A 26,193-nucleotide genomic window follows, 5' to 3' on the forward strand; every position below is an offset into this window, starting at 1 on the left:
GTAAAGCAGGGTTTTTTTTCTTCCTAGGCCATAATCAATGCCCGTGAACAGCCCAAATAGCTTTTGTTCAGACTGAGGAAGCCACCTCCTGGGTTCCAGTACCAAGGAAATTAACTGTGATAATGGTGGCAACCCCTCCTTGGTAACAAGGGATCCTGACAGCTCTGAGGGGTCCAACTGTCTCTGGATGGAGAGCCCAGAACAGAAACCTGAGTTACTACTGATAACAATGTTTACAGATAATACAAGATAAAATATTTCAGGTTTAGATTTTTAACATTTATTAAAAAAGCAGGATGTATGTTCATTTCAAATTAAACAGTTAAAAATGTTAAAGCATACAAACAAATCAATTGTGTACTAGCAGCATCCAATTGTTAGAATTTTCTAGAACTCCTCAGTACAGTCTTGGCAAGCTCAAAATATTACAACTTGCAACCAACTGACCTCACCATAGTGCAGATAAAACAAACTTTATAAAAACAACAATTTAAGGTTAAATAAGCTTAAATAAAGGTGTTAAATACAAGACACTTGATCAAGGCTTCTGTACAAAGATAAACAAATTTGGCATTGTACAACTGATTGGCTGGCTCACACCATACATGATTTCAATAGTTAAGCAGTGTAACTGTTTAGCTGAACATCAACTATACAAAAGTAACTGAAGTTGGGAGTGGGCTAACCCCAGTGAGCCATTTACAAGGCATGTGTATTTTTAGAAAATCAGAACACTGTTTATATTCAGGCACCATTTGTTCCTGCAAATAAATAATCTCTAATGTATCTGCATCCAAACTAGTGTTAAACACATCAGTGCTAACATTTTATAAACACAGCTCTGTGACTATTCACTATACCTCCATTCTTATTGCTATGACAATGTGGACTGTGGAAATAAAACTACTGTACATACAAAAAAATAGAGCACCTTTTAAACATTAAAGTATATGTCTGGTTATTCTTTTTATCTTACAATACTGAAGCCCAAGCTAATTTAAATTGCTTTAACATCTTCACCAGCACACCTGAAATGCAGGAACTAAAACCCCAAATATTCCTCTTCAGGCAAGCCCCAGCCAGAGCAACTTCTAAAAATGTCTAAAATGACACTAAGGATTTTTTACATTCATCTGCACACAAACAAGTATCTGCTAGTCTCTGCTTTCTTCATATGAATTTAAAGACGGGTTGCCACAGTCCTCTCTCCTTTTCAGATGAATAAAGCTGGACAGAAAATGTAGCAGAAACACCTAAAATGGATTGTGAACACAGTGAAATTATTACCCTGCTAATTCAAAAGATACAGCTGTTATGTTGCTCAAATAAGCATTTTGCAGGGCCCCAGCCATTAGGATTTTTTGTCTATCGTATTAAAAAACCATTCTGTAAATTTCCTCAGTTGAGCGGCTGCTGTTTGAGACTCTTCCTGAAGTCTCATGTTATCTTGTCTCAGGTGCTGTACCTCTGCTTGGAGAACTGCCTTGTCCTGTTTTTCCTGGTTAACAAAGATACAAGTTGAGCAAAGTGAATAGTTGTGACGACAACATTTATTTTGTTAATATTTCTATGCAAGTCATAACAGCTTGATTTTGTTGAGCTTCCTAATTCATTCTGACAACTGCTAACTTAAATTCCCCAAATATACTCCAACTACCTCATTCATTCCAAGAAAATACTGCAAGCTAAAAAGAAAACTAGATGTTACTTTAATAGAAAAATTAATGGAGTTTACACCATTTAACAAAAAATAAAAAATAAAAGAAATCAAGCATTAAAAGCCTAAGAAGCTTTTAGCTATAATAAATCATATGTAAGAGCCCAACTTGTAAGTAATTGATTTAAAGCATTTCTTTAAGGAAGAAAAATATCTAATTTCAAAATTTTTCCTTACATGATTATTTTCTTACCAAAAGCAGCCTCATTTCTATTATCCTAGCATTATCTCCAGCTCAGAATTTTGAGAGCAAATGAGGCACGAATCAAGTCACTGCTACATGACCAAGGTAGCACAAGGCAACAAGGATGACAAAACCAGAGTGCTAACTACTTAGCAATGGTGCCCTGTCTATATGCTATCCTTTGTTAAATCCAAAGTACCATAAATGAAGTGTTTCCTTTTTTCTGGGATATGCCTATTTGTAGGACAGTTGTTCTGGAGTAAACTACTTAGCCTTGGGCCAATTTCCTCTCATAACCCTTCCCACAGGCCCTTCTGCACCCCAGTGTTCTGAGCAACCACTGAGCTCCACTGTCGAGTTTCACTGATGTACTTCTTTCAAGCTCCTGATGATCTCTGTGTAAAAACACAATTACTAAAACTGGGGAGCAGCTGTGGTGCTAATGGTCTCTTACCTTTCTCAGGTCAGTTTGTAGCTGCCTGAGGATGACTTCCAGCTGGTTTACTTTTCCAGTCAGAGTACTTGGAGCATGTTCCCTGTAAAATAAATCACTACCTTCACTCTAAGTTAATGAAAAATATTTTATTCCCAGCTTTAGCAGAGTTACACTTTCAGTAATAGCAAAGGCATAGTTAGGAAAATAGAGACAAAACCAGCATCAGTAAAAGACTATTACTAGAACATAAATCCAATCCTGCAATATCTGAAATATGAAACTGCCTCTCATGCAAATTGGGCAGAAGTAACAATGACTTTGAGAGGGAATGTTTTAGGAATGACTTGCACATATCCTCGCAGCACAAGTCACACTCAGTGCTCCTTGGTGTGCAGGCACATTGATTAACAAACTGCTTTCTGATAAGGACTGTACTAATCTCAAGCAAGAGGCAGCAGCAATTATTGCAAACCAAAAGAGCTGTAAAGAGTTATTTTGTCTGCTGTGCAGTAGTGTAATTTTCAGTGAAGGATAAACCTATAGCTTAATGGAGACAAATATTTTGTTTAAAGGTCAAAACACATGAAATATTGCCACAGGTTAATCAAATGCATGACTGAAGGAAAATACTGAGAATAGCTTCCCTTTTCTGAATGACAATGAGCACTGTGGGAGACAGTTTCATGCACATTATAGATGCAATTAGCCATCATGTGAGTAATTGTGTCTAAAAGCGAGCAGGTGAAGAGAGAGGCTTTACATACAAAGCTGAATCAGCTGCTTCACGCAATTGCACAAATCTGACAGGTTTGCCATGGCTAAAAGGGGAACATCTTTAACAGTCTTTTGCAATCCTTACTGATCATTAGCCTGGGGAAAGATATGGACTTAAAAGTCATTACAATAAATGTGCTTTACCATGTAAGCAAGCTAATTTGTGTAAAATTGGTTCAAATTAAAATGTGATAGTCTAACAAGCAAGAAGACTTTTCCCTCCATTTCCCGTTCTTCCATTCCTACAACTGAAGAGCAAAACTAATCAAAGATGTGTTTTTCTTTTAAAGTGTGGTAGTGGACAGATTATACTGCTGAATCCATATAACAAGAATAATCTTTAAATTAACAAATTTAAATTATCCTTAGAGCAGGATAGGTGGAGAAGTGGGGGAAAACAAAGGAATTACTTCTCCTAGAGCACTGGGAAGAATTTGAAGAAATGGTTAGTTTGGCATAAATTCTGCAGTCTTCTGTTACAGATTCTCTTGATTATTTTACCTCTGTATAAAAGAAAAATTATAGGTTTGCAAATAGTTGCAAAGATAGGACAGATCCTGTTCCAGGGTTTGAGACATTTGCTGCCAATCAGGTTATTGCATCCTACAGAGTTGAGCTCCTGTTTAGTTCTATTAAAATGAAAACAGAAACAAGTGTAACAAAAATTATTATTGTAAAGGAGAAATGCAGTGAAAAATTTGATTCTCTGAAATTCTGCATCTAACCTTAATCTGTGTTACAGACCTGTTGCGGTGAGAGAGAAGTTGATTTGAAGAAAGAATGTTTTTCAAAATCAAAGAAATTGTAAGTCAAGGCAACAAACAGCCATGGAACATGCATACAGGCAATTTTACATGCAACATTAAGAGAAAATCTTTCCTTAAAATACTTTTGTAAGAAATATGCTTTAATTCTGACATACCCAGCATCCTCAAGAAAATCTTTTCCATCTGGGGGGCTCTCATCCAGAGGTAACTCTTGTGTTCCTTCCAAGCCCTGAGCTTGCTGCATATCACTCAAGGTGCAAAAAGATGCCACCCTCTGATCTGTAAAAAAGTAACATAAGGATATCTCTAAAACTGGACAAAATAAAAGTCTGTATTACAGCCATTATCCTGGTCCAGTTAGCGAAATGGATGTAGGCTTCTACATCTCAGTTTTGAAGATAATCAGCAGATGTATGTACCAACTAATTGGCTTCCCCACACCTGCATCCAAAGGCAACCCCAAAGCAATTTTTTTATGTCTATCAGCAGTATGACAGTTTTGTCTGGACCACTTAATGCTGATATGAACAGTAAATTGATCTTGATGAAATATGCAGAAAACCATTACAGAATTCAGGGCCACAACGAATGACAATAATAATTCAGCAAAAAGGTTTGCATTTTTTCCATGGACTTAAAGGCCTGAGATTCCTCAGAAGTCTTCACTATTCATTTCAATGCTTTACTGTCTCAAGCATTTGCAGAAGCTGATGGTAATCTGCATACTTGAAAACCAATACATTCACACTATTTTTATCAATTGAGTTTTTATTATAGGTATTACTAAGGCACTCTCTTATCTGCATTGAATTTCACTAGAATATAATCTAACAAGCACAGATGCAATTACCTATGGATATACAGTGTGGTTGCCAAAATACATCAGTCATCACATAATAGAAGTATGCCATGCAGATCATCATTGCACAGAACAGGAGTAAATGATGCATTCATTAGGATTTAATTTGTCTTCTTTAAAAAAAAAACAACACAACTAAAATCCATATTCTGTGGAAATTGATTTAGCTTATTTCTGCCAAACAAAATCCATGTCTGTAGGCTTGTATGAATTCTGGTGCCAACATGCCTGCCTTGCCCTTTCTCCCCTTGCTCTACCACCCCACCAGGCCCAAAGCTTGCATTATCATGCAAACGTGCAAACATAGGAGGTATCAAAAAAAGTTTACAAAAGCCATCAATCCCAGACCATCACCTAGAAACGGCGTCTGATGACAGAACGGCCCAAATTCTTCATCTGAGTCAAAACCTGGAATAAGATTTAGAATGTTCCTATAAACAAGACAGTCCATCTCCACTGGAGCAGCAGTGGGATGTTCCCCGTGCAATTCCTGCTGGCTCTCACTCCCAGCCTTGCCAGGCCATTTCTACACAGCACCAACATGACAGCAAGCACGAGGTGTCACGCCCCACGTCTCCAACAGCAGCACCCAGTACTGAGACACAGCACGGCAACTCGGCACGACGCGTAAGAGGACAACCCTTCAAACTCTGAAGGACACAAACAGTGAATACAGGCCAGATCTCTTCAAATAAGGAGGACAGGTTCTACCAAACAACAATAGGACATCACTACAAAGTTCTTTGTGAGTTTAAAAAATCCCTTCAGCATAGCACAGATCGCCAATTCGTTCTATAATACAACGAAACAGAAGTTGCATGTCTGATTTTGTCCAATTTAAAGACTGCAGCACGCTTCTCATGCTTTTAGCCTTATTTCTGACTACTGATGGATCTCAGCAAATATGTGCTGACAATAAGGTAAGAATTTAATTTTAAACACAATCAGTGACATCATTTGCAGATTCGAAACCTACAAAGATAAATAGATTTACTTTGTGAAGATAAATAAAAATTAGTTTCCCAGATCAAACACAGTATGTAGACCAGAAACAAGACAGTGTAAATAAGCAGTCTGAAGTACACAGATAGTTACTGATTTCACCTTCATACTATTAACATTTTCATTACAGCAACTAGTTTTTATAAAGAAAAATTGAGTGTATTTCTGGGTATGATGCTGTAGACCTACATTCTGCTCCCTCCAAATTACAGGGACCCCTCCTATTCACTGAAGCAAAATGTATACACTAAATAGAAGAAAATACATGTAAATCTCAGAGCTCTTATTCTTAACTGAGATGTCCCTGCCAAACTCCAAAAAGAGTCCACCCACACATAACTATTTGCAAAAAATATATTGGTCTTTATATCAAAAGTTTAAACAACTGACTTACATAAGACTAAAGATGAGACAAAAATTTATGTTTAAATTTACAGTAAAAGAGGCATACAGCTGTAACTACTAAGAGCTTAAATCTGGATTTTCATTGTTCAGACTACTAAGGGAGGCCAGAAAAAACTCCAGGCAATTTTTATTTACTGGAAGCAGAAAAGGCTAAAATGAGTATAGTGCATGAAGCCACTTTCCCATTGTTAAGGTAAAGTCTACCCACAAACATACACTGACATATGCATTGAACCAAAAAGAGTTACACATGCATGCCCTAGAAATCACCAAATGTTAACTAAATATTGTCATTTTTTTCCTTTTTCTAGCAGTTTAACACACTACTTTGGTTAAAATAATTATCTGTCATGCTAAATGATTCACTTCTTTCTCATTATATAATGTGTGGCATTACATTTAGCTGTGAAGATTTTAAATCAAAGTATTAAAATAACTAATTATAATAGCACAGATGTTTCTGCAAAGATAAATTTGCACTAAGAAACACTGCATTTTTATTGGCACCAGTAGACATTCATAAAAATCACCTGGAAAAAAACCCAGGAGTTGAAACCACCAATTTTAATGAACAGGGACATCAGAAGGACTGTCTTAGGCTTTTAATGCTCATGACTTATCAAACTAAACACACTTATCACACTAAACAGCTTTTTAAAAACATAAACTCAGTTTGAAGTAGAACAAATAGTACAAAGTTTTATTAATAACAATATTCAATATTTGTATTTGTGTCAGTTGTCTTTTATAATTATAGAAGCAGGTATGGTAATCCAAAAATGCCTCTCTTTTTTGTCTCCAAAACATGGAAAAGACCTAAAAAGTCATCAGCAACATAATACACATGTTGAAGGACAGTCCTTCTTCCTAACTCGAAGATCTATTGGAAGTATAATACAAAAAGAGAACTAAAAAATCGATTCTCTTATTTTCTCTTAGTCTTTTCTGAGATTTCTCCTTTTTCAAATTTGGCTTCCCAATTTATTCTAGAAATCCCCATATCTTTATCTTTACTCAGTTGAGCACGCTTTCTTTCTTTTCAGTTCTTTAACTTTTCACCCCAGCTGCCCTCCCTCTTTGCTGTACAGTCACATACAGTCCTATCTATTTTTTATTGCTTGCTGAAGGGATGGATACAAAAACATCACTGCAGAGTATTTCCATCATGTGAACTGCTCCCTGATTATGTCTCTCTGCATTTCCTCATGAAATAAGGGAAGGGAACTGGAAGTAGCCTATCCATGTATGACAGAAATGGAAGGATTCCCCTTGCTACTGACTGGACTGACATTAGCATGCATGCAAAATATCATCTCTGGAGAAATATCAGAGTCAAAACTATGTTTTGCAAAGGGAGGCAGTACAGAGTGTTAAAATAATGCTCCACTGTGCTCCAGCATATAGTTGCTGGCCCTCCACAGAGGCAGCTCAAGCAAAAACCCTTCCCTGCTGCAGCTTCTGGAGGTTGTAGAGTTAATGCATGCACAGCTCTCCATCACACCGTGCAGATCTGTCTTAGGAACAACAGAAGATTTTCAGAAAAAGTTTGGAGTAAATATTCAGCTTCCCACAATGGCTCTTGTCAAGCAAATGCAGTGAAAATTAAATTCTGACAAAGTGAAAAGCATTATCCCCATAATTTCAATTAAAAACATAACAAAACAAAAGTAATAGTTTCTTCCACCCTCATGGACCACAGTTTAAAAACTGCTATTCTACACAGGACCAAAGCTTCAGTTGAATAAAAGCTAGTACTAATAAACAACCTTGTCCACTCTTCATCTGAGGAGAGGAAGAAAGTGAAAAATGAGACTACTGCTCTTGTTACACCCATAAGTAAACTCTGAGTATGGATGATGGTAGCAAAAATCTTGCTAACTAAATTTAATTCTTAATCCAATTGATGGCAACAATATAAGCACCTAAAAAGTCCACATCTAACATTAATCAAGATACAGTTACTTCTTAAGATAGAGATAAAAGATCAGGGGGCCCACATTAGGGATGCTGAACTGATCAAATAATGTAAATTGTCAACACATAATCTGGAGAGATCACAAGAGAAAGACTCTGACCTCGGAATCAGATTGGCAATCCTGATACACTGATAGTAAGAAAACACAGTGTACAAAGAAAAAAAATTAAAATTAACTCCAGTATCTAGGTTCTAGAAGAGAACACAACTTCAAAATATCAGCTTGTCAAAGTCAAACTAGAGAAAAACTCTAATTTGACAGATTCAGTATTTAAAAATTCTTATCTTTTTAGTGATCCTTCCCATTGAAAGTGGGGAGGCAGGTGCTTGTTTACTTTTTTCGGTTTTTTTATATGATCCTATAAGAAGTGTGATCCCATTTTCACCCAGTTAAAAAAAATATCAAAGCCATTTTATATTCAGAAGTGGACAAACTTTAGAATCATCCACTCTCTTTTTCATATTGATGGAATGCAGAGCAGTAGTTCCAAGCTATTTTTAAATAGAAAATTGAAGCAGCTCCTAAGTCAATAACATTAAAATACACATGGAAACAGCATTGTTAATTTGTATGCAACACATTCCTTTCCAGTGACCTTTTATGACATGCCTATCAGTTCTTCTTTTTTAAATTACTTTCAAATTGCAAGACATAGGCTGAAGTTGAATAAGGGTTTAAAAATTCCATTCCTTGCAAAAGTTTCTAATTGCAGCACTATTAATTTAGTCAAAACATATAAATCATCTAACATATACACAGATGTCTCTACTGTAGAGTCCTAAACAGAAAAGAATTATGCTCCTTCATATAAAAATAGATTATTATTTACTACTCAAATCTTTACAATAATTCAAAAAGCATCTAATAAATAGCTTCTATCTGACAACTCAGAGCACCAGTTCTTCAGCATTATCTGCAGATATATCTAAGTTATTTGCAACTAAAAGCCAACAAGTGAATGCCCTTCCTCCATAGGATAGAGCACTGTGGGTTAGCTGTATTGTTCTACCTCTCATTCTCAAATTCAAATGTAAGTACACTTACATAACACTTACCAAACTGAAATTATTTTAACCATGATACTAGGTAGTAAAAAGAATGAAAATCTATTAGTTTTCAAAGAAAGCTAAAAATACAGCACCATAGCTGGTACAGAATGATCTTTCACTCAGCTGAACTCAATATTTTTATTAGCAGTTAAAAATATTCTTCAAGTTCAAAGTTACAGAGCTAGTCATTTACTGATGCAAACCTTTTTTCAGTAGTTTAAGATGTCAGTATCAAATAGCAGGGTGTTCCCTGTGCAATGGAAAGTAGGAATGCATGGGAAGAGCTGTCAAGATTCTCAGTGTCACAGTATTTCCTGCCAGCTACCACAGCCATGTTTGAGTAGTATTGAATAGTAATGAATGCACATCAGGTCAAGAAATAATACGGTTCTTCAAATTCCTAATCGTTTCTGTTGGTTTTTGATTTTCACAATGCCATTTAAATTAGTGTAACAAGCAGTTCTGAAGAGCTTTTGGCCGAAGTGAACTTTAATCACTTCATACTTTGGGAAGGAATCAGAAACCAGAAAACTGATTTCCATGGTTTAAAAAAGTAAAAAAAGACCTGAATCACTAACTTCACAGACAGTTTTCAGGAAGTTAAGACTTGTATCTTATACAACGATGACTGTGGTAACATCCTCCTTATTCATAGATTACACTCTTAATGAAAGCCACACCAGTTAATAAATGTAAGACATTTCAGGACAGCACTAAAAAAACACCTCTCAAACAACAAAACACAAACTAACACAAAATATATATATTCATATAAACACTCAAACCAACATCTGTTTTCTCTGTTTAGACATTAAGCGTAGGTTTAGTTCCCAGAGGTGGATGAGTTTTTTTCTTGGTTAATCTGGTTCCATAATTTAATACAGCAAACCTAGTCTATAATCTGCACCCCAAGTCCTACTACTGAAAAATATACTGTACATTTCTCCTGGTCTTCAAGGGCTTATGAAAACTGAGAGGGACCACAACATCATTTGTACTACACATGCCACTTGATAAACACAACACAACAAACTCAGGGAAGTTACTCCCAGTTTCATTTTAGACATCTAACTTAAATGTTTTGAATCTCTCCTTCAAAAACCTGATTTTTCAATTGATTACAGAAGAAACTTAGGCAATAAAATTGAGAAATTGCATCTAAAATGGATATAGAGAGTATCATGAAGACTCCAAATTTTCAGTGACAATCTTCCACACTGAGAATTGGTACTGCCAAAAAAGCTAAAGGGCAACAGAGGCAAACACTGGATTTTTGTAATTCAAAATGTGGCTATACAATATATATATATAAAAAAAAAAAAGTTTGTGTACTGAACATAGATCTTTATTCAAATTTTCCTGTTACCTTCAAACGCTCGTGCAGCATCTACCAGGTGAGACCAGTCTAGCCCTGTGGCAGTGTCTGGCAGGGGCATCAGGCCAGGATCATTGAATTTGGCTTTATCAGATAAGGACCCATCTGAGAACCAGAATTCATCTAAATAATAAACACAATAATTAGTCTTCCTTTAACAATTATGTACAATTAATTTCGAAGCTACTGTAATGATCTGTAAAAAATTTATAAGCAAAAAGTGCTTATCTTCATTTCTCTTGTGTCTGTCTTTTCCTGTTCAATACTCAGTATGGGTGGAACAATTTCTAAATGTTGGCAAAATAAGATGGGAAGGTTTTAAAGGGTATTTTTTTGGTGCCACTGCACGTGTCCCTCACATTTTCATATGAATACTGTGTGAGTAGGCAACATCCATTCTAAAGCATAGCATATTAAACCTGAGCACTGAGCAGAAAAGTTGCTAGATACACAAAGTTATATTTATGAAGCAACATGAAAGATATTTACATGCAGAGTTTTACTCTGAGACTGAAAATATTCCTGCTCCAGAAGCAATTTAAAAAACCCACCTGCTTTTCTTTTAATGCATTTGTAAATTCTAGCCTATATCCAAATCTCCCTTTCACATTGAAAATAGTAGTTTAACATTTGTAGCTGTATCTCTGAGGATGTAAGAGTTCAGTGAAATTTCAGAGTGAGCTGTAACACACTGTAAAAGGTACACAGATCATATATTAAATGAAATGTATACACTATCAACTGTTCAAACAAATCTTTCACTTATGCAGATTCTAGAATAGACATTTTAGCAGCAGAGATACTAATTTTCATAACTTTCTAGAATAGCTTTACATGTTCCTAATCTGTCCATAGCAATCTTCACTCTGATCTATGTGAACGTGTTAAAAAGAATACTGAACAGAGACACAGAGTTTCTTAAAACTGGTCATAAACCAAAACTATTAGTTGCAATCACATTTCATCTTAACCATAAAGCCACCAAGGAATATAATAATTTTATCACATAGTATAGTCAGGCAAAGAGAATTCTTGCTTCAAACATATCCACTCCAATTAAACAAAAAGGTCAAAATAGTAATTTTCCCTCAAATATTTTAGGAGGAAATTTCCACCTAGTTATTCCAGGTATTTAAACTATAATATGTAAGATGAGTATTTTTTTTCCAGGAAAAGACCAAACACAAAAAACAATGAAGGAGGAAATGCATTCATACAAGTGGAAGATATATTATCGTTTAAGGAAATGGCATGCTGTCATTGTCCTGAAATAATGTCCATTTGACTTAAAGATTCTGAACTAAAAATCCAAAGAGAGTAGGCGGTTACAAAGCATTCTACTGCACAGAGCAATGATTCAAGCATACGATATGCTCTATTCTTTGCAGAAACCTTGCTTAAAAATAATACGAAATGTGAGGAAAAAGGAAGTGAAGGAGTCTTACAATCCTCTGTCCAAAGTTAGGAGTCCCTGCAGAAGGGGGAGAAATTCTCTTTACTGTGGAATTGATCTTGTTCTACTCTTTCATGAAAGATGCAGTACTGTTACATTACAGTTGGAAGTGGCACGACAAAACTCTGTAGAAATGTCCTTCTCAATACCTACTCTCAGTATATAAAAGTGGATGTTATATGAAGTGGAAAATATAATATAAACATATATTCTACTCATATATCTGTGCTAAGATTTTATTTTCAGTTCTACATAAACATACATAAAGCCTTACACCTAAGGCTACCTTTGTGCAAATACATTGAAAGCTGAAAGTCAGAGTAGTCTCTGAAATTCTGTATACAACGTGGGAATGGTAAGAACCTTATTTGTGCAAGTACAAATGATTCATACATCCCTGTTGTGGAAAATAGACAGAATACCTTATCTGAAAGACTGGCAAGCCAGCTTTTGGTTCTAGACCAGCAGGCAGGCCCTAAGGGACAGCCCTTGCTTTTGTGTGATCAGCCTAGAGAGGCTGATTGTGAAACCTGTCAGGAAGAAGTCTGCTCCCAGCACAATTCTGCCAGCTCTCCAAATTAAAGTGTAGGAGTGATATATTCACCAGTAGTCATCCTTCATTATGCATTGTCTCTGTGAGAACCTCAGTTCACCTTAGGGCGGATCCTATTCAGTCCTGCATAAGCCCTGACAGAGCCACTCAACTGCAGAGTGCCTGCCAGAGTCGAGATTTGAATATTGATAGCTCTGAAAATGCAAGTGCTCATGCTGATGGCTGAGATTCTAAGTGGAATAACTGAACATGCATGAGTATACCACAACAGAATAATTCATTTTCAAGACATAATTTGTGTTCTTCTGCAATGGGGGAGCAAAAAGAGGGGGAAGAAGAAAAAGAATAAAAATACCAAACATGAGCTCTAATAACATAGGCCTTGATGCCTCTGAATTTCAGAGAATATTGTTTGTATTCCAGGAATGCTCTGGGTGAGATAAATTATTTCTAGCCTCCTGCATTTGCGTTTCTTCTCTGCATCTCTTACCTGCTGTTGCCTCACTCTATCTGTGTAGGACTGCCACATCAGCAGCTGGTGCCTGTTTCCCTTTTTGATTTGTGCAAAGGTGGCAAGTGATGCTCAAGCATGCTCACCTCTGTGTGTCCAGGAGGATATGCCTCATCTAGTAGGCCACTATAGATTGGCCACACAAGATTGACTTTGGAAGCAACACAATTTCCTTTGAGGAAATATTTTCAGTGTTATCTTCAGTTTTAAAGATTATTTTATTTGCTGTACTTCTTTTGGCATAAAATTATTAATCTTGTAGTTTCTGGTCTTTTCAGTTGTGTCACTTCCTACACTTAGGAATGTTATTTATTTTTATTATTGATGCATAAAAGTATAAAGCATTATCAAAAGTCCCGTTTCCACCAAAATTATGCGGTCAGTTTAGTTTCCAATACAGCTCCTGAAATTGGTGGTTTTTGGTCCCACATACATCCATATTCAAAGAGTAACTAGTTATGCAGAAAGAAGAAAGATTCACCTGACTTAACCTATTTTACTTCCAAGACAATTATCCTGCTTCAGTTAGAACCACGACTTTTATGCAGAGATTGAAGATCATGAAAAAACTATCTGCTAAGTCCTTGCTTGAAACTAGACATATAATTTAACAAGTAGATTCTCTCCAAAGCAGCTACAGGTGAAGAAATATAACAAATCTCACGCAAATGTAAATCCCACTCTCTGTGGGATGTCTGTTTTTCTTTTCTGCAATCAGTAATTATATCTCTATAATTAAGAGACAACTGAAGCAGCAACTTCTGCCTGCTGAACCCTTCCCTTCTTTAGTATTGCCTGGGGTTGCCCAAAATCTCCCTTCAGAGATGCCAGCCTGCTCGTAGGCTCTCATGCACTGTGCTAACCATTTTTTCCTTCCCTTCCCTTATTGAAGACAATCTCATGTTCTAACAAGGTGAACCATCCACTGTGTGAGAACAGGTAACACCAAACACGTTCTCCTTTGGCTGTGTAAATTAATCAACAGCCTTTATCTGCTTGCTGACAAACTGATTTCCAAACTGCTACCATTGCACATCACCAATACACAGTGATGCTCTTTCATTTTAATATTGCTTCTTATCAACAAGTTTAGTTTTGGATTGAAGCTAACATGGGTAGTAAGGCAGTTTGAAGATAAGACTTTCATCTATGAACATAGTTGCAGAGACAGTTCCTGCACTTCTGGCAGCCTTTTCCCTAAGGCATGTATAATCTAAGAACTTTTAGAATTTGTCAGTATATCACTGTAAAATATTCTCTTCCTTATTACCCTCTTCACTGCCAACTATCCTGCACCTTGCCCCTTTCCTCACAGCACAGGAAAATCCTGCCAGTTTATCATTTAGAGCATTTTCTTTCCCTTCTCTTTTTGTGCTTCATGATAGAGTGGACCACAGTGCCTGCAATGTAAATCAGATTGTCTCCACATGTCTCCCTGGGTTCCCACCTTATGTTACTACACTAGCTCAGTATCAGTTGTTCTCAATGTTTCAATTCTTTCCCTGCTCATTTACCTGCCATGAAATTGCAAGAAGGGCATAGATTTGTACCTGCAACTGCATGTTAGAATCACTCAGTATGAACAGCTCTGTCTCAGTCAGGGAATCCTTAAAGTCCCAAAGGTAAAATTCCAAAGTTCTTACCTACACAAATTCTCCTTTCTGGTTTAAGTTAAAAATAAGATAAAATTAAGTGAATATTTCTACATTTGTGTACTGGTTGCAATCAACAGCACTGGTCTATCAGACTGCTTGCAATTCAGGCTTTACTGAAAGCAACTCTTCTTTCCACATCAGTTCCCCAATGATAAAACAATAACTTAAAAGTCCTATAGCTTCACTTTCCCCATCATCTTCCTACAGGCAACATCACACACAAATGAAGTTTCTATTTCTTAATTTGTGTGGTCATTCTGTCACAATTCTGACTTCCCAGTAAACTGAAAGCCTTCAGGGTCATCTACTACCCTTTGTTTTTGGTGCTGCCTTGCTTACCTATTAAACACATTCTTTTCCTTGCTAGAGGGGACTCATGAGATTTGGTGCTGCCACAGTGTTTCATGCTGGACAATAACGTGCAAGAATATAACTTTCGAAAATTGATTTCAGCCAGAACCACGCTATTTCCACTGATATCTATTAAAATTAAATATCAGTAAAATTAAAATGCTTTGAGATCACCTACAAAATTACTATGACAGAATATGAATCCTGATATGTGAAACTACAACCTCCTGTTAAAATTATAAATTAAATAGAAATCTTTTGCATCACTGCTGTATAATGTAGATACCTACTAGGCACCACCAACAAAAAAACCTTCCTAAAAGTAACCAAAGTTAATTTCACATTTGAGATACTGACTAACCTTAGTTTTGAAACACAGTTGGGCAAGTCATGATGTGTTTTTTTCCAGAGTGTAATTACAGATAATCAATTAAATCTTCCTTGAAACAAACACCACAAAAGATTCTATATAGTTGGCATTGATAAGCACTTGTGAATCACAGAACCAGAAGCAGAAAATAGAGATTGCATTTGAAAACAGAATGAATTGCCTTGGATCAGTTTTTGACTGACAGAATACTGATTTCATGGGGTTTTTTCCAGTTACATATATATATATGTGTGTGTATATATAACTTTCTGTATCTAAGAAGCAGCAAGAATGAAATATTAGGTGTCTAAGACAGAACTAATACAGAACTCACTAAAATATCACTGCTGGAGGAGCAGTATAAAGCTTGGATGTACACAGGTAATTGATTTGTGCCAATCTCCTGAAGAAAAGCAAACTGAAGGTTTGATCCCATTGCATATTTACATGCATAAGAAATGGCTCTAAAAAACAAGGCCTAACATAAAGGAAAACAAAAAAAAAGAAAATACATTCAGGATACCTAACTGTATACTGTACAGCTCCTTCACAGATTACAAAAATCTACTGAATTAATCTCCAGTGAAACAAAATGGATCTCCATTTGCTATCCATAAAAGAATAGGATCCTCTCAGATTAAACTTACAGTAAAGAGTTCCACTCTGACAGAAGAATATTTTTAGAATGGCAAAAGGTACACCAAGCATGCATTCCCATCTGAAGGAGGAATTTAGCACTCGTTTGAGATACAAATTTAAATTAACCACTGGTTAGTGACCAAAACTCAGTCTCATGGCTGAGGCCACTCTCACCAGAAAAGTGATTTCTATATAAAGCTTATTTCTCAAAGTTAGGAGATGATTGCTGGTTCCTGAAGGACATGATGAATGGCAGAGCCCTTTTTATTGCTTCTTCTTTTAAATCATCTGGCTGCATTCTCCCTGGACGTGGGCCTAAAATGTTCTTAATGCTTTCAAGAAATTCACCCTTCTTAACTATGGATTTCAGAGTCCATTTTTTAAATTGTAGTCAGCTGTGATGCAATATTAGAGTAGCTAAAAATAAGAGGCTTTTTTTTTCCAGACTGCACTCCAGGTGTTCACTATATGCCAGCCTAAACTAACTGAGAAGCATATATATATTCAGCATTTTGGAAAAAAAAATCACTTTTATTAAATAAACAAATATAGTTATTTAATCTAAATATACATATCTGTCTATGTAGAATTGGGCTTTCATTTGATTTTTTTTTTAATTACTACAAACTTCATAGCTCATCCTGGAATTATTGCAAGCTAAGACAATAATAAAGGTCTCGCTTACAAAAACCTCACAAATAAAAAACCACATTCATAAAACAGTTTTAACTTAGCACCTCAGACTACTCTTCTTCTGCCATTAAAAATGAAATGTAATTTGTAAAGGTGTTTCAAAAAAGTATCAGCAAATTCAATTTGGAAATAGAAGTCAGTCAACACGTACTGCACATTTCCTTTATAAGATGTCACTAAAATGATCATCTAAACAAAAGCTATTCCATTTAGCTATTATTTCAAGTATATTTGAGAATATTTCAATAACTCAAATGCATATAAAATAAAAATAATTTAAAAAACCGAAACAGGCCAGCTTGGCTTAATTATGTCACCACTGGAAAATAAATTGGTAACTAGAAATATCCTCAGACAAAGCTTTTTGCCTATCAGTGGTCTCATGAAAATTCTTTGAGAAGTAAATGAATATTGTCTCCAAACATGATAAATATGAATTGAACTAATGGCAAGCATGAGCATGTACTGCTGACCAAATATTTTTTTTACTAGGATAACTAGAGCAGAGATTTGACATTTCTTAATTTCACCTTAAAAGTAAAATCTCACTTAATACTTGGTGGCTCATTTTGAGCTTACTACAAATATTCCAAACTCGGCAATGACAGTGACAATGACTTACTTCTCAGATTTCCCATTCCAGGAGTCAGGCTCATCCTGGGAGGCAATGTGCTGTGATATGGTGGAGTAGTGCTGAACAAGATATCATTTGGCAAGGCCTGGTCTATCACTGAGCTCCGAGAGCTGGCATAGGAAGATCCCCTTCGATTGCTACATATGCTTTCGTCAGAGAGGGTGCGGTAAAGTGTCCTCCGTGGGGAAAGGTTTCCATAAAATGAAAACTAAAGACAAAAAAACGGAACACATATTGCTGGTTGAAGTGATTCATACAATCCTATCCCATCATCAGCTCTTGGGAGTATTTTTCTGGACAGGCACTCTGGAATTACTGAACTAATACAGAGATTTCTTCCACCGTATCCGACCAACTGGGGCCTCAGAAGAGTTACTGAATTGGATACTCAGATTTCCTCTGAATATTTTGGAACATATCACCATGAATTCATCAGATACTGTGCAGTTTTATCAATCATGAAATGTTAAATGAAAACTTCATAGCCTTATGACAGTAATGTTCTACAGAAATGTATATAAGGTTACCAACTCTGGCAACACATATGGAAGACTATACATAGAGCTGTTTGATTTTAATTTGAAATGACCATGCTTTAATGTTAAATATTCTGAACTGATATATGCTGCCACATAATTCATTGGATGATAAAAGTGACTTGAGACACTGCATCTCTCTGGAGATCACATAATTGGCTTAGAAAAGAGGGTAAGAGGGTTCAGTGAAAACTGTTCATGCATTTCAAAAGTTTACTTAGACCACAGCTCAAGTATCTACAGTAAAACAAGATGTTACTGTATGGTAAAGCTGGACCATTCCACTTGGTATGTAATTTCTCAGGACTGCAAACACAGTTTTCTCTACATCTACAAAGCACAGTTTAATGCCTTAATTATTTTACTGGTTTGTCCTGCATACAACAATTACATGTTTCTTTTGTAATTAATTGTGTGTTCCACATTCCCTGCACAGAATAAATGCTTAAGAGGAATAGCTTTTGTAAACAGCGACTATAGCGTAGAATCTCGCATATTCAGGAAATTCTTTTCTGCCAAAGGTACCTGGCTCAGCAATGTCAAGATTACTACCCTCTATGAAGGCATAGCCACAGACTGTACACTGCCAACTCCTGTGGCTGGGGCTCCTTGTGAGTCAGGGCCCATGGTCTCACTCACTTACTTAACTTTTGTTCAGGTGTCTTGGAGAGGAAGGGGATAGCAGTCATTTAGATCAGCCACACCTCCTCTCTCTTTGTTGATCCTTATTTGGGCAGCCAGAAACACTGTCAGTTCTTGGAATCTTCACAAAACCCCTCCAATTATTGTATCAATCATAAATCATAAAACCTCTAGGATATGACACAAAAATTCAAGCATATATAATGAACACTTAACATACCACATATTGTAAAATATATACGATCTGAATTTTAAATTTCAACTCTGCACTTAGAAGATTCCCATGTGTTACTTTTGCTCAGACATGATGATTATGCTATTTAGCATATTGTATAAACACAGTGGGTTAAGAGAGCATTGAGTTAATATGGAAGTGTGACAATTATCTCAAGTAATTTTACTGCTTTGTTCTTTATTCCACATTAAGCAAAGAATTCAGAACCATTTACTTTGGAGAGCAGCAAATTTTAAGATCACTATCCACTTATTGTGAACTATTAAGCATTACCAATTGCCTTCATACCATAAAGATTAGATCCAGGCTCTCCAGTAGCACTGACAATTATGCCTCCTGAGCATCTGCCACTGATATCAACATGAAACTGATTTGGATTTCTAGCAGAATTGTTGGTACTATTACAGAGCAGAGGAAAGCGGGCTACTTTTATTCATGTGTTTTAGTATCATATAAGATGTGCAAATTTAGGCCTCCTTCCTTGAAAATGTCACTTTTAACCTTTCAAATTATAATGAAGTTGCTCAACCTGCACCCATCTCTCATCAAGCTACGCAAAGACATATTTCAACAAATACTGGATTTTATATATAAACATCAAACAAACATTTCCCATCCTTGTGGGAAATTATATTTTGGGACTTATGGTCACGTCCATAGAATAAACTTAACTTGTACAAAACAATATTGCATTCTGTTCAGCAATTTTGGGCATACCAGAAACCCATTTCCAAGGTTACTGAAGGACTGAAACACAGAGAGCCAAAGAAAGTAGCCAACCTTTCTTCTCCCTTCCTCCATAGAGAGGCTGTCTGGCAGCATCAATTTCAGAAAATCTTCTTTGGACAATACTTGCTGGCTTTCAACAATAGCATTCCTGACAGAAGTTTGGAGTGGACTCGATACAGTCACAGCATCAATATCATCATACACTCTGTTGAGGAAATGGGTGATTTTAGCAAAAAATTGGATTTGAAAGACTGCAATCATTTTCTGTCAAAGTGAAAACTGTTAGAATTATCACCTGACACAGCACACTGTTCAGAAATTTTTTTGGATCACTTTACCTTTATGAAACTGTTTGTGAGTACAGAATGAAATTCTTAAACCACTGAGAAACAGAGTTCAGGATTTCTAAAGAACAATTTAAAAAGCATAATCCTTATTTCTCCTAGCTTGCCCCTCTCTTTTTGACACACCACACTTCTCACAAGTTATATATATTTCAACATTTCCAGAGGTTCATCACATCAACTTTTACTTCCATAGCAAATAAAAAAATTAATATTTTATAGTACAATATAGCATCCAGCTTCACAATCTGGCAAAATTACTGTGGTCATTGCAGCAGTGTTTGAAGTGTATAGGCAATCAATTGCCCAATGAAAGTATATTTTATTATCAGCAATTTCATAAAGCTATATAGATAAATTAAACAGGTGTCTTCCTTAATTATCAGCACATAAAAATCTCATTACAGTCAACAAAAGACTGTCAAACTGAATTATTCACCTTCAGCTCCTTCCAGTGAGAAAGGAGAGACATGACTTTAACAGGTTTACTCTGAGAATGTAATTGAAAGAGCTGGTGATTGCGACTCACAGAGAAAACACACTGGAAGCCACTGCTCACTGCCAAGTGCAGCCTCATCTGTGGCTGTCTTCAGCAGAGACAAAATAAGCTTTGCTATGGTAGAGTGTAATTCTCAGTGAATTATAACCTACAGTGGCACAACATTCAGCAATTGACCTGATATTCATCATCACTGCTAATCAGAGATAATATTTTATTTCAACATAATTATCCCCAAAGAGATATTTCCTCTCTGTGGTTCAGAGAGCTTTCCTAGAAAGAAAGAGGTGAGGCAATATATATATCATGGAAAAATCTGAAAATATTTTCTGATATAGAAAGTGTTGTGATATTCAATTAATAGTTCTTGAACAGAACTATCTCTTGAAAATAATTTTCTAGATTGCTGTTGTTTCAGTCTAAATACTCAAATCCATTATGCAATTTTATTTTAAGGCTGCCATTCAAAATAAGGTGACATTGTTTCAGTAGTTCATTGATTTCAAAATCCAAAAATCTGTGGGAAACCCTGAAGTTAGCACACTATAACTAAAATACCATTATGAAAAAACAATTTATGTAATTAGAACATTGGGGGGAAGAAATTAAATCACCTCTGTGTTAACACAAAGGAACACAAATAACCAGGACAGGAGGGTAGTAATGTCTTTACTTTTGAAAATTAGGAATTTAAGAGTTTAACTTCAGATTCATATTTCATAGAATATACTCTAGCATATATTTTTAAATAATACTCTTGCCATAAATGTGCACACATAGGCAAAATTAGGAATTAGATTAAAATAACTCATTCCCATTAAACAAAGAATAATACCAATTAAACATCTGAAAATCCAGTACTGCATGTCATCTTGTCAATTTATTGAGACAGACAGTGGCTGACTACAGTTTATTGAGAAACAGCACCAAATAGCTTGTGCACAAAAAGAAAACAAGGACATTATCCACGAAGATGATTTTGAAGTCAGCTCTATATTTGAGGTGCTGTATGGTTTCCTTTGAGTTCAAGCCTTTTTCTTCCATCTAAGAACAACACATTTCTCATGGACTATTCCAGGGTTAAGCTTCATTAGATACATAAAGCTACAGAAACAAACTCTGAACATTAAAAGGCAAAACAGAACTTGTAATTTTTTTCTATCCTATCTAAAAATTTATTTTCCCTACCCTTCTTCCCCCAACAAAGTAAAACAGAGTGCTTACTCATGACATTCTGAAACTTCTTCAGATTCTTCAGGTGTAGGACTTCCTTCCGATTTTTTCCATCCAATGACATATTTACTCACTGCTCCTTGTCGGTGGTATGGTTTTGAAATCGACCCAGACATCTGTTGACTGCTATTCTGCGACACTATATAAACTTTGGAGGTATCTAGGGAGCCACTCTTTTTAGAGCAGTGTGTTGATGGGCTTCCTGAATGATGTGACCCACTGGAAAAGTGAACCAAACACACAAAAGGAAAAAATAAATACGGTATGCAACAACAAACCAGAAACGCTTCGCCTGGTATGTGGCAATAATTCTCACTGTTAAGTTTTTCTCAAGGTTAAAATCAATGAAGCAAAATCGGCACAGTAATTTTCTAAACACCAACTGTGTACACATTAAAGCTCTTTGAGAACAGAATTGTGATGAGTTTCTAGAACAAACAATGCAAGGAATTCAGCTTGCTGAAATGCCAATGCAAACCAATGTGAATCAAAACTAAAAGCCTAAATTCAAGATATATACATATAAATATATTCAATTTGTGTGTGCAATTTAAAGTAAATATGTACACACACATTTACATAAAGAACTACATAGGGAATTACTCAAATATCTCCCTAATCACAAAACCAAGGTGCTTTTCTATTTCACAATAATTTTGCCAGTTGATGCAAGATTAGGCTGTGCTTTTCAATCAGACACACTATTATTAAATTATCAGCAAATTTAACAGAAGTAAATTTCAGTTACACTGGATAGTTCTCTGGATAATTTTAACAGCCCCTTTTATTATGAATAATAGCACTAGTAAGCACTAAGACATACTTCTAGTGAAGACTCTAAAACCTATTTCAAATAAACTAAAGCAAACACTTCCTTGAAGAATACATTTCTTCAGAATAACCCTACGAGACAAATTCACTCATGTCAAGCAAATAAGCAAATCAGTATACAAAGTATTATTTGGTTATTTTCCTGTACTGATTGACACTGAAAGCAGGAAAATCAGAGGGAAAGATGAACAAACAATTTCCTTCTATCCTTTACAGAGTAAAAACCTTAACACATAGACCAAAGCTTCCACTTCAAAGTCATCATAAAATAGGAACTGGAAGATAAAGGCAACCAGCTATAGAAGTGTACTTTCAATAAGCTTTACAACAGATGTACCATGCACACATTTCATTGGTAACAAAAAGAAAAGCTGAAAATCAATGATAAATGCCATTCAACAAGCAAAACTGTAAAGCATACATCAGAATAATGTAAATTAAGGGGGATGGTATGCAATGCAGTTTCTCTAGATGTAAAAATTGCCCATTGTCCAATTTTTCTGATTTCCCTCAGCATTAACTCCAAGGTAATATGTTGCACTGTACTAAAATAACCAAAAATATGTAAAATAAGTTTAGGTGCAAATTTCTGTTTTACTCAGCGATGTTTCTCAATTTTAAAAACCTAAGCAAGGGTCACGTATAAAGCGTCCATCAGATCTGGGAGGAGGTCTGGCTATGCTTTCCAAGCAGACTCATCAAAAATTCCTTGAAAACTGCTCATACAGGCATTTGAATACAACAAAAACATCAACATCTTTTAAGTTCGGTTTCAAAGAAGGGTAAACAGAATAAGAATAACAATAAAATAATAACACAAAAGAGTTATCTGCACGTTAAGCTATAATCCATTAGTTCATTGCATACCTGGAATGGGAGGAGATTTCGCTCAGGTCCCCCATGCTGCCCTCGGCCGTATGACTGGTGGAGATGGCAGAGGCATAGCTGTGAACAGCATAGATTTTAGCTGGATCATCGTCCGTCCCGGGAGCCTCGGGAGCCTCTGTCCATGGCTCTGTGTGGCAGTGCACTCCAGCCCTGCTGCCAGCCAGGTGCAGAGGGGCCAGCAGAGGGGCTGGCATGCAGGGAGCCGTATCGATCCCGCTGTCTGTAGAAGCCCCCTTTATATACGTCAGTCCAAGCAGCTCGGGATCCATCAGGTCTCCAGAACCAAAGTGCTTTTCATCGCTGTTGCTGGATGTATTGCTGGATAAGGTGTTGCTGCTGGAATGGCTTGAACAGCTTTTGTCCCCAATCTTAACAACAAGAAAACAAACCAAAAAAGACCCCACTCAAATTAAATAGTAAGAGATCTATTTTCATACAAATTACTGCATTTGTGCCATTCAAAGACCATTTAATTTTTTTTTTTTACAGTATGCTATCATATAACTGCAAAGTATGAAAAGAGCCAATTATACCACCAGTTTCTGTGAAATGAATTGCACAGCTGGCTAGACACATTAAAGGTTGATGTCACTGCAAATAAAAAGGCTCTAGTTCCATCTTCTATCACAAATCTTAAAATCAGAATTGAATTTTCTGATTATAGGACCTGCTTAACATCCATAAAATTGCCTTTCTGAACAGTTAAAATAAGCATTTGTTAAAGCTAGAAGCCTTGGTAATTATTTGTTTAAACAAGCTCTACTGCAAATCTGAAAAACACCGAAGACTGAATTATTGTTGGCTTTTTCTCAGTGTGGTTGAAATATGCAGCTCATTGGATCAAATCCAATTGGATGTGTGGCTAGTTAAATTGAAGCCAATTGTGATGTATGTGTACCAGATGAAAGTAAGTTAAGTCATAAGGCCCTAAACTAAGCATGGCTATTGAAGTGGAATAATTACATCAGACTTTTGTGCCAATAAAGTCCAGGGGTTTTGTTATTTACCTTTTAAAATAAATTTTATAAAGAATTGGATTAACTTATGTCTATGACAGTAGCCAGAATAAAGGCAGATGGACTTCTACTAGGGCAAATGGACTTCTATTAGGTAGGGTATAAATGGGAAGGGTGACTGACTTTTTCTCCTCTCCTAGCACATGCTAGGAGATGCTGCTGCTCACACATAAAATGTAAGTTTATGAACAGTGTACAGACTCCTACTACATATAGCAGGATTTTCCATGTAACAAACTTTATCATTATGTACTTTCCAACACTAGGCTGTTGAAGATTTTGCCATTACTGAAGATATGCTACTAAACAAGGTAGGCTAGAAAATCTATTCAGCATTCCCAACATACAAGCCACATTTTTATAGTGCTTATTGATAGTTACACTCCATGGCTGTTTCACATAAGATGAAAAGCGGTATGGTAAATATAATTTTATTTTCTTTTAAAGAGTAATTAAATACTCCACAGATTAAACAAGCCAGTATAAATGAAGCTGTAAATTCACAGCTGAGTGGAGACTATACTAGTTTTGCCTCCTCAATGCCGCAGACCCAAGCCCTCTTGGAATTCTGAGTTTGTAAACACAGATTAAGCATACTTGATTCAACCCACATCTGGGTGAGCACAATCTTTGCCTCCCAAAACACACAGTGGTCTTCATAAATTACTAAAACGTATTTTCAAGATTTATTTCTCTAAGTTCAGAGTAGTTTTTTGTTGTTGCTGTTTTGGGGTTTGTTTGCATTTAGAGTTCTGAATGACATCCAAGGAAAAGACTTACATGTGAAAGCTTGTTTGGCGACTCCTTGCCACCGCCCTCTTTCTGTAAAGCTCGGTCTTTGTAGGAGCTCAGGACTTTGGTTGATGGTGCATGCCACTTGCCTTCTGCCAAAATAATAGAGAAAGGCACACGACTCAGCATCTGGTTCCAAGCCCGCACACTCTTTGCTATCAGACACAGGTATCTTTGCAGAATGTCGCAACAGCCCCTGCTTTCACTGTCACATCACACACTCTTTGTGAGTCAAACCTCCACATGGGGAGGTGGCTGCATTTCAACAGGCACTGCATTGCAAAGAACATGTACTTGAAAGATACAGTGGGTTTTATTACCAGAATGTCTAGTTCCTTCCAAAGTTTCCTCTCGTTCTCTGCCTCCTTCACACTCCAGTGAGCCTGACCCTTGGTGATGTTCATGGAGTAAAGGGGACTGGCATCTTTTAATGTAAGCAGAAAATTAAGCTGTTAAGGTTTTTATCCTGCAAGATTAGTTACATGATGAACTACACCATTTTTTACTCTTAAAAGCAAGGATTTTGTGACTTTTAAAAATAATCATCATTCTCAAACATTTCCAAACTCTGCATAGAAATATTTACATGCAATTTTTTCATCAGCACACTGTTATATCTGAAGTGTGAACATGAAGAAGACACTGAACTTTAAGAAGAAAAGTATTCTTGGGGCTATACACCCAAAGGCTTTTGCAGTGAAGAACCATGGTAATATATGCTCTTTGTGATCTAAGCCCCACAGAAAGTAATCATAGTTTTGCAGGCTTTCACATTGAGAATACCTGTTAGTACCAGATCTACTGCTTTTTGTTATACTGCAAAAGTTTAAACATTTCACAAAGCAACAAACTAAAACCTAGATTGCTGTTAGAAATAGGTGTGCTGGAAAAAATGACACAAGATGCATTTTGATGAGATGACTGTCAAAAAAAAAAAAAAAGGAAAGCTACAGTTTTATTTGAATTATTAGCATCTATTTAGCTGCCAGAGATTTCACTGAGTTATGTGAAATTCCTTGAAGACTCTACAAGATACTGCATATAT

General features: G+C 36.2%; 1 protein-coding gene across 3 annotated transcripts in view; it reads right to left on the bottom strand.

Moving 5' to 3' along the window:
* Positions 1-257: 257 nt before the first annotated feature.
* Positions 258-26,193, bottom strand: part of SIPA1L2 (signal induced proliferation associated 1 like 2) — a 123,561-nt gene continuing 97,625 nt past the window's right edge. Inside the window, exons 13-23 of one of the 3 annotated variants that reach the window (XM_088161502.1) lie at positions 25,469-25,572; positions 25,137-25,240; positions 23,320-23,708; positions 21,613-21,840; positions 19,597-19,750; positions 17,392-17,611; positions 10,536-10,667; positions 5,092-5,145; positions 4,034-4,157; positions 2,356-2,437; positions 258-1,498 (exon numbers count right to left, since the gene is read on the bottom strand). In XM_088161502.1, coding sequence (XP_088017628.1) covers positions 1,352-1,498; positions 2,356-2,437; positions 4,034-4,157; positions 5,092-5,145; positions 10,536-10,667; positions 17,392-17,611; positions 19,597-19,750; positions 21,613-21,840; positions 23,320-23,708; positions 25,137-25,240; positions 25,469-25,572 — 1,738 coding nt within the window. In that variant the 3' untranslated portion in view covers positions 258-1,351. The remainder of the gene's footprint in view (positions 1,499-2,355; positions 2,438-4,033; positions 4,158-5,091; positions 5,146-10,535; positions 10,668-17,391; positions 17,612-19,596; positions 19,751-21,612; positions 21,841-23,319; positions 23,709-25,136; positions 25,241-25,468; positions 25,573-26,193) is intronic. The other 2 variants (XM_014875061.2, XM_088161503.1) reach the window with 2 other exon arrangements.

This window comes from Sturnus vulgaris, chromosome 3 (genome assembly GCF_052056855.1).
Source record: "Sturnus vulgaris isolate bStuVul1 chromosome 3, bStuVul1.hap1, whole genome shotgun sequence".
Taxonomy (NCBI): domain Eukaryota; kingdom Metazoa; phylum Chordata; class Aves; order Passeriformes; family Sturnidae; genus Sturnus; species Sturnus vulgaris.